The sequence below is a fragment of the Wolffia australiana genome, chromosome 4 (genome assembly GCF_029677425.1).
Source record: "Wolffia australiana isolate 7733 chromosome 4, ASM2967742v1".
NCBI lineage: Eukaryota > Viridiplantae > Streptophyta > Magnoliopsida > Alismatales > Araceae > Wolffia > Wolffia australiana.
This window is the reverse complement of record NC_135838.1, coordinates 2,476,253-2,488,107: the sequence shown is the minus strand read 5'-3', so window position 1 is coordinate 2,488,107 and position 11,855 is coordinate 2,476,253. Positions and strand designations below refer to the sequence as shown.

Below are 11,855 nucleotides of genomic sequence, written 5' to 3'. Positions count from 1 at the left end.
CTATCTCTCTCTTCCTCTCTCTCGCTCTCCATCTATCTATCTATCATCTCTTATCTCTCTCTTCCTTCTCTCTCTCTCCATCTGTCTCTCTCTTCCTCTCTCTCGCTCTCCATCTATCTCTCTTCCTCTCTCTCGGTCTCCATCTATCTATCATCTCTTATCTCTCTCTTCCTCTCTCTCGCTCTCCATCTAGCTCTCATATCTCATCTCTCTCCCTCTTTCCTCTCTCTTGCCCTCCATCTATCTATCATCTCTTATCTCTCTCTTCCTCTCTCTCGCTCTCCATCTAGCTCTCATATCTTATCTCTCTCTTGCCCTCCATCTATCTATCCATCTATCTCTCATCTCTTATTTCTCTCTCTATCTTTCCATCTATCTCTCATCTTTTATCTTTCTCTCTCTCTCTCCTTTGCTATCCGAGAGCCCATCTCGTCTATAGGAGGTCCATCATACAGCCCTCTAAGAGCCCTTTTTTCTTTTAGAGTTCCATCGCCTAGCACTCAGCTTTCTCTCTCTAAGAGCTCCACAGTTAGCTCCCCATCTTTTTCTTGCTAAGAGCTACAATAGCATCCTCTACTCTTCCTCTCTCTAAGCACTTCATTTCATCTCTCATCTCTCTCTCCTCTCTCTCTCTCTCTCTCTGTTCTTTTGTAATCTATGTTATCGAGCTTTCGTCTGTCTCTAGGAGTTCCATCATACAGCTCTCGCATCAACTTTTTTAAGAGCTCCACCTAGCGCTCATCTTTCTCTCTCTAAGACCTCCAACACCTAGCTCTTACCTTTCTCTCGCTAAGAGCTCCAACAGTATAATCTCTCCTTCCTCTCTCTAAGAGCTCTCTTCTGTCTCTAGGAGTTCCATCATACAGGCCTCGCTTCGTCTTTTGCTAGAGCTCCACCAAGCACTCAGCTTTCTCTCTCTAAGAGCTCCAATAGCTAGCTCACACCTTTCTCTCTCTAAGAGCTATCGTGTCTATCTCTAGAGTTCCATCAGACATCTCTCGCCTAGTCTTTTGTTAGAGCTCCAACAAGCCCTCAGCTTTCTCTCTCTAAGAGCTCCAACAGCTAGCACTCACCTTTCTCTCTCTAAGAGCTGCATCTCATCTATCATCTCTCTCTCTAAGAGCTATCGTGTCTATCTCTAGAGTTTCATCATACAGCTCTCGCCTAGTCTTTTGTTAGAGCTCCACCAAGCACTCAGCTTTCTCTCTCTCTAAGAGCTCCAACTTGTAGCTCAAACCTTTTCTCTCTCTAAAAGCTCTCGTCTCTGTCTCTAGGATTTCCATCGTACAGCTCTCTCGTCGTCTTTTGGTAGAGCTTCTCCTAGCACTCAGCTTTCTCTCTCTGAGATCTTCATCTCATCTCTCTCTTCTTTTGTGATCTATATCATCGAGCCCTCAACTGTGTCTAGGAGTTCCATCATACAACTCTCTCCTGGTCTTTTGCTAGAGCTCCATCTAACACTCAACTTTCTCTCTCTAAGAGCTTCATCTCATCTCTTATCTCTCTCTCCTCCGTTCTTTCTCCCTATCTGAGCTTGATATCGCATCTCCCCTTATATAATTCTCTGTCAAAAATCTCTTTCTCTGTCATCTCTCTCTCTCTAGTTTTATCTCCCACAGAGCTCAACCATGGTCATATTTCTCGCTCTAAGATCTCCATGGCCTTTCTTCTTCTCTCTCTCTATTCATCGCTTACCCCTACCTCTCTCACTAAATGCTGCACCACATAAATCGCACATTCTCTCTCTAACATCTATTGTCTAGCTCTAACTACCCTTCTCTATCTGCCTGTCCCTCTCTCTCTCTCAGCATCTCAACATCTCTCTCTCTCTCTGAGGCCTCTGAGGCCTCTCTTTATTACCATAATCTCTCTCTCTCTCTCTCTCTCTCTCTCTCTCTCTCTCTCTCTCTCTCTCTCTCTCTCTCTCTCTCTCTCTCTCGCGCTCTCTCTCTCTCTCTCCCGCTCCCTCTCCCTCTCTCTCTCTCTCTCTCTCTCTCTCTCTCTCTCTCTCTCTCTCTCTCTCTCTCTCTCTCTCTCTCTCTCTCTCTCTCTCTCTCTCTCACACACACACTTCGTGCCTAGCTCTTTCTCTCTCCTCTCTTAATAAGTATCTCTTTTATTCCCCTAGTTTATCTTTCTCTCCCTCTAATTTTCTCTCTCTCTTCTTAGTAAGTCTCTCTCTTATTCTCCTACTTTATGTCTTTGTCTTTCTCTCCCTCTAATTTTCTCTCTCCTCTTAGTAAGTCTCTCTCTAATTCTCCTATATCTTTCTCCCCCTCTAATTTTCTCTCTCTATCTTCTCTTAGTAACTCTCTCTCTTATTCTCCTACTCTATCTATCTCTCTCTAACTCATTCTCTCTCTTCCCTAAATATATTCTCCTTTACTCTTCCTAATTCTCTCCTGGTGCTGTATCATTTTTTCTCCTTATCTCTCCTCTGCTCACACTAAATCTACTAACATCTCTGATTGTCTCCCAATATCTCTCTCCTCTCCTCTCGATGTCTCTTATCGACTCTCCTTATATCTCTCTCTTGTCCTCCCTGTGTCTCTTTTTTTTTCTATCTCTCTCTCATCTCGACTCCTATATCTCTGCTCTACTCTCCCCATCTTTCTCCTCTCCTCTCACACTTCTCATTATGTAACTAAACTATTTTCGTATCTCTCTCTCCTTTCTTCTGATTATGTTTCTGCTTTACTTTCCCTATCTCTCTCCTCACCTCTACTCTCACCATGTATCTTATTTATTCCTCATGTCTCTCTCCTCTCTACTCATTATATCTGCTTTATTCTTCCCATTTCCCTCTCTTTTCTCTCTTCTCTCTTCTATCTCTCCCTTTCTTCCATCTCTCTCATCTCTCTCTATCGCTCTCATCTCTCTCTTCTATCTCTTTCTTCTCTCTTCTATCTCACTTCTATCTCTTTCATCTCTCTCTCTCTTCTCTCTTCTATCTCTCTCATCTCTCTGTTCCATCTCTCTCTTCTCTCTTCTATCTCTCTCATCTCTCTGTTCCATCTCTCTCTTCTCTCTTCCATCTCTCTCTTCTCTCTTCTATCTCTCTCATCTCTCTGTTCCATCTCTCTCTTCTCTCTTCTATCTCTCTCATCTCTCTGTTCCATCTCTCTCTTCTATCTCTCTTCTATCTCTCTCATCTCTCTCTCTTCCGTCTCTCTCTTCTATCTCTCTCTTCTATCTCTCTCCTCTCTCTCTCTTCTATCTCTCTCTTCTATCTCTCTCCTCTCTCTCTCTTCTATCTCTCTCCTCTTCCTTCTATCTCTCTCATCTCTCTCTGTTCCATCTCTCTCTTCTCTCTTCTATCTCTCTTCCGTCTCTCTCTTCTATCTCTCTCCTCTCTCTTTCTCTTCTCTCTCTCCTCTCCCTTCTCTTCTATCTCTCTCATCTCTCTCTTCACTCTCTTCTCTTCTATCTCTCTCTGTCTCTTCTCTCTTCCGTCTCTCTCTTCTCTCTTCTATCTCTCTTCTATCTCTCTCTTCTCTCTTCTATCTCTCTTCCGTCTCTCTCTTCTCTCTTCTATCTCTCTTCCGGCTCTCTCTTCTATCTCTCTTCTGGCTCTCTCTTCTATCTCTCTCTCTTCTCTCTTCTAACTCTCTTCCGCCTCTCTCTTCTATCTCTCTTCCGGCTCTCTCTTCTATCTCTCTTCTGGCTCTCTCGTCTCTCTCTCTCTTCTAGCTCTCTCGTCTCTCTCTCTCTTCTAGCTCTCTCGACTCTCTCATCTCTCTTCTATCTTTCTCATCTCTCTCTTCTCTCTCTCTCATCTATATATCTCTCTCTCTCTACGGCGTCACTGCTTCATTCCCTCCGTCTCTTTCTCGGGGTTGCCTCCTCTGCAGCTGCAGCTGCCCCTTTTCCAACTTTCGCTATTCATGTTGCCATTAATGTCATGTCCCGCACGTGGGGCTTCTTCGGTCCCCACGCTCCACCGCACGTGCCGCTGTTGACCGTTCACAACTACCCATAAAAAGAGTTAAAAGGTGCACGGACGACGGACGGTGTAAACCGTCCCGTCCCGTCTTGAGACGAAAAAACGTTCCTTCTGGTGCCGCGGGACGGTGCGGGGCGGGACGGGACTATAATTATGCCCTCTTATGTCCCGGCTTTTAGAGGTTTGTCCGAGTCATCCCGTCCCAAATATTTTCGCCCATGTCCTGTACCATATCTGAAAACCATTCTGTCCTACGTCCGGGACGAACAAAGAGTTAAAATGTGCACGGACATCGGGAAAAACCGTACCGTCCCATCTTAGGACGAATAAAAGTTCCGTCTGGGGATGCAGGACGGGACGGGATGATATCCATCCCCTCAACTTTCCCAGTTTTTAAAGGTTTGTCCGAATCATAGTGCACCAAGAATTTTCGCCCGTGTCCAATTACGTCTGGAAACTGATCTGTCCTACATCCGGGACGAAAAAAATAGGTCACCCTTATGAACGTTCGGCTCCCTCTTGGCTCTTCCTCGGCTCACGCTTTTCCTTTTGCGCTCTTCACTCCCACAGGATGAAGATGCAATCCCGTCTACCATCCAACCTCCCCGGACGGGATAGTTTTTTGTCCCGTAGAAAAATATCTTCTCGTCCGAAGACCACTGGATGATGTTATGTCCTGTCATTTGTCCAATCTTGTTGACAGGATATTTTTTTCGTCCATGGACAAAATAACCGTCCCGTCCGCATTTGTGCACTATACATGAACGTTGACCGGAACGAAAATTTGTCCGCTGACGAATGATTGGACAACATTTCGTACATTACAAAAATGTGGTCGTGGCCATTGGAATTGGACATGAGACGATGACAAATGCATGAAAGTTCCATTTATGATTTGTGGCTTGAGCTTTGGAAATTCTATGAATCAGAACTTCTATCGTGTTCCGTCATGGGGCGGGCCAGTTAGCTTACGTAATAGCTTTGGACAACCCATAAAAATTGGGATGTCGGACGAGGCTAAAGCATCCTTAACCATCCTACCATTACGTCCTGAATGATAGTGCACCTTAGCCTTTAGATTCTACTAGGCCCTTATTAGTAAACTGGGTTGGCTAACATAGTCAATTTGCAGCCCTGTTAACCATTACAATGTCAATTTTTATTGTTTTCTCAAAGGTCTCTATAAGATAAATAAAATAAAAATATATTCATATAATTACTCTAATTATTCTTAAAATTAGTTTTAACAGAATTGTAACTAAACTGAATTGTCTTTGTCTACTGGCGTCAGCACTCCAATAATTTTGTACGTGGATAGTGAGTGACAGTTAAAGAGGTTATAATAATCTATAAAATACTGGTGCATATAAGGATACTTTCATGTAAAGAATAGCAATATAAAATATTTTAATGACAGCATATTTTTAGTTCCCATTTGACAATGAAATTTGTACTCATTCAAGAGGATGTGCACGTATCTGCTTGGCACATGGACAAGAACAAACATCTAACATCTAAAACTCTTATTTTTCATAGTACATGATATTTTTTGTATATCCTTTAATTTGATACAATCAGAAAATACATAGTATTATTTTTTGTTTGTTTATTCTCTTATCTTTTTAATTTTGAGTGGCACTGATTTCCAAATTTGACATCTTCCAGTGTAGTGAAAGGGAATAAGATACACTTGCGCGCGCAAAATTTTAAGGGCGTTATTTATGGTTTTATCTTTGAGTCACTCATTTTTAAGAAACCTGGCAAAAACTTTGGTTTTGCTTTAATCGAATTCCATGTTTATTTAAGTATGGAATAAGTCAATTTAATTGTTTGTTGTGCCACGCATGATAACAAATAGAAATCAGTTGCTTTTGCGTGCAGTTTTCTTATATTTGTACCTTTGAGCGAAAGAATACAGAAAACATGGAATGGATTATAGTTTCAGTAAAATGAAAGCCATTTTATTTCCACGAAAAATACGCCTAAATCCTTTTTTATGATTTACTATTAAATATTTTTAATCTTTCAATGATACTTTCTTTAGAGTATATCGAAAATTTTTAATTTATGAATGTTAATTTTTCATGTCATGCACATTTCTCTTATCTTTTATGACGCATCAAAACAAGAACAAAATCTGGTTATAAAGACAAATATCTAATAATTAAAGCTCGTTCAAATTTGACGCATCTCTTCATTAATTCTAACGCACATGACAAATATTCCCCAATGGACGGTCCATTAATACCTACTGGTGAGATGATCAATGCAAGATTATATTGATAGCGGCCTTGCCCTAACGAATAGGAAATGTACATATATAATTTTGCTAACTTTCCTTTCTTCAATTATTGCCAGCTAAGTTCTAAAAGGGAATCAGCAATATATTTAATGCCCCGAATCAAAAATATTTTTCTAAGAAATGTGAAAAATATTTTGGCCATCAATTACTGCAAAAATAACAATAATTTTGCACGCACTTTATTCCAATTACTGGTAATCATTGATGAAACACGGAGATCACAAAAAGGGTGGGAGATCCAATCGGCGGCTGCCATGTGTCAAACGCCGGATGCATCAACGTGGTCCTCCCCCATCGAGCAGAAACACAGACACAATAAAACAACTCGGAGGGGCTAATAAAAAATAGAAAAATGAACGAGGGTCTGCCCGCGAAGTCGGATTTAATAGGATCGCGGATCGGCTGACGTGGCAGGCGCGGGTACTCCGATTATAAGGATAAAGTTTTAAAATAATAGGGACAACTCTTTCTAAGTTTCTCTCTCTTCTTTCTCTCTCTTCCGGGGATTGGCGGGAAAAGAGAGCTATAAAGCGGGCGTGGCCGGGTGGTTACTCGCACTGTTATTCTGACAGAGAGAGATTGGGACTGATCTAGAGAGAGAGAGAGAGAGGTTAGAGGGGGAGATCTGTTTGGAGAAGACGAAGCTCTTTGGCTATGGCGGGAGCCGAGGCGGAGGAGGAAGGGAGAGCTTCTGAAGCTCCGTCGGCGTTGAAATCGCCGTTGGAGAAGCCGCTGGGAGAGCTCACGGAGGAAGATATCGCGCAGGTCACGCGCGAGGATTGCAGGCGGTTTCTCAAGGAGAAAGGTTTGATCGAGATTTTCAAATTTTCGATTTCGATTTTGTTGATCTCGCGGTCGGAGATTAAGGTTTTTGGTGGAGTTTTTCGGTGTTGATTTGCGCAGGCATGCGGCGTCCTTCGTGGAACAAGTCCCAGGCTGTTCAGCAGGTCATCTCTCTCAAGGCGCTTCTCGAGGTTCGCGACGCGGATGACGCCGCGCCGGCCGTTGTCTCTGCCTTGTTCGAATCGCCGGTCGATGTTCTTCGTCCGCCGACCACGGGACAGGTGAGGAGAATTGCTCTTCTCCTTCTTCTACTAGTATTATGTCTTTTGATTGCATCTTCTTCCGCTTCCTTATTTCTTTCTTTCCGTCAATTCTTCCACTTTTGCGGTTTTGCGCTTCAATTCTGACCTTTACCGCGCAATTTGCGTGTGCGGTATGAGTTCTATCCTTTAGTTCTGTTAATTGCATCTTCTGCTACTTCTACGGCATTTTTGTCTTCAAATTTGAGCGGAATAACGAAATTTGCGAGTTAATTAGGCTTTTTTCAACAGCTTCTTATTCTATTTTTTCAATTGCGTCTTCTTCCTCGTCTACTTCATTTTTTTCTTCAAATTTGAGCCCGACAGCGCAATTTGCATGTTCATTAGGACTTTTTAACTTCTTATTAATCTTTTATCTCGTTTAAATGCGTCTTCTTCCACTTTTACTTCTTTGTTTTCTTCAAATTTGAGTTTTCCAGCACAGTAAGCATGTTCATTAGGTTTTCTTCGGGTTCTTTGTATCCTTTTATACTTTTGCATCGTTTTTTTTATCCATTGGTGGCTTGAAGAAGAATTTGCAAGTTTATCAGTTTGTTTTTTATCTTACAGATCTTCTCAAGATCGGATGAACTCCCCCACAGCAGAGCGGGGGAGCTGACAATCTTCTACGACGGCAAGATCAGGGTCTACAAAGGCGTGACTCCGGAGAAGGTCGGCCGAGCATTCTCATCTCACTTCGAATTATCAATATAATGACATTGCTTTTTCCTATTCTTTTAGTCATCGGGTTATTTTAAATGGGCTCGATCTTGATCTTAGATCCCCATTTTATTTGTGCTAAATTTTGGGGGAAAAGGATTGGATGAAAATTCCCTTTTCCAATTACTCTATTTTACCTGGCTGCATTTGAATTCGATATTCCCACTGTTCTGGAAGGAAATTCAATGGGCCTTTTCTTAGCTTAGATCCCTCTTTTCTTTCCGCTATTTATGGGGGAAAAAAGAATTAATGAATATTCCCTTTTAGTTGTTGTTGTTGCATTTAAATTCGATTTTCTCTCTGCCCTGAAATGAAGCTTAATGGGCTTGATCTTTATCTTAGATCCCGCTTTTTTCTGCTATTTTTTGGTGAAAACGATTAGTTTGAAAATCCCTTTTCCCTTTCTTCTAGTTATTTTGTTGCATTTAAATTCGATCTTCTCACTTCCCTGAAACGGAGCTAAATGGGGTTGATCTTTATCTTAGATCCCTCTTTTATTCCTGTTATTTTTGGGGGAAAATAGAATTAAATAAAAATTCCCTTTTCTCACTCTGGTAATTATCGTGTTGAATTTATTCAAATTTCTCACTGCTTTGAAATGAAGTTAAATGGGGATAGATCTCCAACATAGATCCCTATTTTTGGGGGAAAACTGACTTAAAATTGACATTAAAGCCTTAAAATTGACATTAAGTTGAATGGACTGAAGTTGTAGGGTCTTTTTTGCAATTTTTAAATTACCGTAGTTCTTTTAACTTCGGTTTTTCAGGCACAGGCGATTCTGCAAGTAGCAGGAAGCCGTGGCGGCTTCGACGTAGCACCGACGAGCTCGTCTTATCCTTTCTGCTCTTCTCAGCCTTCTAAATACCACCAGCAATCTCTGCAGGGGCTTCCGTCATCGGCCTTGCCGCAGACCGGTCTTAATTCCATTCCCTCCTTCCAACATTCAAGTTTTTATTTGATTTTTCTGGTTAATTTGTTGTGAATCCTTCTCTCAGAAAACCAACATCTTCACTTTCGCGATGGGTTGGAAGAATTTCCAAGTCAACGGGAGACTGATCATGGTGAGTCATCCACTCTTCCTCTAATCTTTATTTTAAAAATGGTTTTTTTTGCAATTTTTAAATTATCATAATTCTTTTATCTTTGGTCTTATCGCTGTTTGGATATGAACTTAGATTCATGTTTTATCTCTGGTACTGATTTTCTATGAAAAGGGATCTAAAATGGACATTAGAACTTAATAGTTTTCCTCATTTCGATTCACAATATTATTTGAGAATCTTCAGCCCAAGTAGCGGAAAACATAGATAGAGAGAGGGAGATAGAAATGTTTTGGTCGGTGCGTGGGAACCACCGTTGAACTGTCTAAAGAGAGAGAGATGGTTTCATCAGAATATGGGAAATCACCATTAAAGGAGATGGAAAGAGAGAGATGCATCGGTGTATAGGGAATCACTATTGAACTATCTTGGAAGAGACAGGGAGAGAGAGAGATGACTGCATTTCTTATTAGAGAGAGACATAGAGAGATGGTTTCATTGATGTATGAAGGATCACCATTGAACTATCTTCGAGGAGAGAGATGTACTAAACTCCCCACTGAATCCCTCATTACAATTTGCAATTCATAGAGAGAGAGAGAAGGGTAGAAATGATGATCTTAGAGAGAGAAATGACGTTAGAGAGAGAAAGAGAATAAATGGCAAATTTAAGACGGTCTGGTGGCCTGGCAGGCATTAATGTTTGATTGTTCTTGTTATTCTGTTCCGGCAGAGGGCCCGGCGAGCAGAGCAGCGTCGCTTCAGCGCTATCTGGAGAAGCGCAAGGACAGGTAAGCCCGCCGCCGGATCTCTTCTCTCTCTCCTCCACGTGGACTCATCCTCCATTCTACGGCGTCCACGTGGCGCAGATTCAAGTCCAAGAAAATCTCCGCCGTCGCCGCATCCCACGTGGACTTTTTCACCCAACGGATGGGCGAGATTTACCCCGCCGCCGCCGCCCCCCCACGGACCACGCTCCGCATCTCCATTGACATCAACGATAACGGTAACTTCACACCTCTCCCTCTCTCTCTTGTGTTTCGTCCGAGCGTTGCCGACGGATGACGAATTGGGACGGAACGGAATGGCCTTCCGTTCAGCATCCGTCACATACGTTGTTTTGTTCCGTTCCCGTCCGAATTTGGACGAGACGGATGACGGTAACGTCACACCCCCTTTCTCCTCTTGGTTTCCCTTTGACCTCGTTGGCGGAGGACGGACGGAACGGGATTGTTGTTCTGTTCCCGTCCGAGGAGATAGACGGAACGGGTTTCCGTTCGAGCATTCGTTAGGGCTTGTTCCGCTCTCGTCTGAGGAGATGAATGGAACGGGACGGAGAGGGCTCACGTTCGGACATCTTTTATAGAGCTTGTAGTTTTGTTCCGTTCCCGTCCGAGGGGAAGGACGGAACGGGACGGAATGGGTTTCTGTGCGCGCATCCGTCGTAGAGCTTGTTGTTTTGTTCCGTTCTTGTCTGAGTTGGACGGAACGGGACGGAAAGGGATTCCGTTCATTTATCCGTCATAGAGCTTGTAGTTTGGTTCCGTTCCCGTCCGATGTGATGGACGGAACGGAAGGGCATAGGCTTCCGTTCGGGCATCCGTCCGACATAGAGCTTGTTTTGTTCCGTTCTTGTCTGAGTTGGACGGAACGAGACGGAAAGGGCTTCCGTTCATTTATCCATCATAGAGCTTGTAGTTTGGTTCCGTTCCCGTCCGATGTGATGGACGGAACGGAAGGGCATAGGCTTCCGTTCGGGCATCCGTCCGACATAGAGCTTGTTTTGTTCCGTTCTCATCTGAGTGGGACGGAACGGGACGGCGTGGGCTTCCGTCCTAGAGCTTATTTTGTTGCGTCCACGTCTGAGTTGGACGGAACGGATGAGGGACGAGATAGCGGTAGTTTCACCTGCTCTCCCTCTGACTTCCTTCTGTCATTGTGAACGGATGACGGATTTGGACGGTATGGGCATCTTTCCGGCATCTGTCACAGCTTGTTTTGCTCTGGGACGGAATGGACGGAAATGATGACGTTAATTTCACCCAATTTGCCCTTCTCCCTTTCCTCCTGCCGATGGATGACGGTTTAGGACGGACGGAACGGGATGGAACGGGCTTCCGTTCATATCCGTCATAGAGCTTATTGGTTTTCCCGTGGCGTCAGATGATTTAGACGGAACAGGATTTTGACGGTAACTTCTCCCTCTCTCGCTCTTCATTGCTTTCCTCCTATCCTCGTGGGAGGACGACGGGATGAGACGGACGGAGCGGGACGAAATGGGCTTCCGTTCAGCATGTGTCACAGAGCTTGTTGTTTTCTTCCCTCCGGTCCGAGGAGTTGGACTAAACGGATGACGGAAAATGTAGAAGTACCTTGACCCGCTCCTCACTTACTATCCTCGTGGACGGTTGACGGAACCATGGTTGGACGAACGGGACTGGACGGGATTCCGTCCAGTCATCCGTTACAGGGCTGGCGACTTCGTTCCGTTCCCGTCCAAGGGGCTAGACGCGACGGGAGGGAAGCTTTTAAAGGGTTTCTTTCCTTTTTTCCGTTTTGAGGTCAGAACGGATGATTGGTGACGGAATTTGATTCCATTATGCAGCTTGAGAGGGACTGCTTGTGGGCCCGAGGCGTTGACTTTTTGGTGACAGCGGAGCAAGGAGTGGGACCCACCAAGTAAGTATCAAGAGCCTCTCTTGTAATTCATACTGGCATTTAATTGATGTGCTTATATTTCAATTTATATTTTGGTGGGGGCAAAA

General features: G+C 43.6%; 1 protein-coding gene across 1 annotated transcript; it reads left to right on the top strand.

Annotated features, from left to right (window-relative positions):
- The first annotated feature begins 6,798 nt into the window (after window positions 1-6,798).
- On the top strand, window positions 6,799-11,855 carry LOC144702773 (protein TIFY 4B-like). Its single transcript, XM_078574811.1, has 8 exons — window positions 6,799-7,050; window positions 7,149-7,309; window positions 7,898-7,999; window positions 8,817-8,964; window positions 9,046-9,111; window positions 9,824-9,881; window positions 9,960-10,096; window positions 11,696-11,855. Exons 1-8 carry the CDS (start codon window positions 6,900-6,902, stop codon window positions 11,698-11,700), a joined length of 828 nt encoding a protein of 275 aa, XP_078430937.1. The 5' UTR covers window positions 6,799-6,899; the 3' UTR covers window positions 11,701-11,855.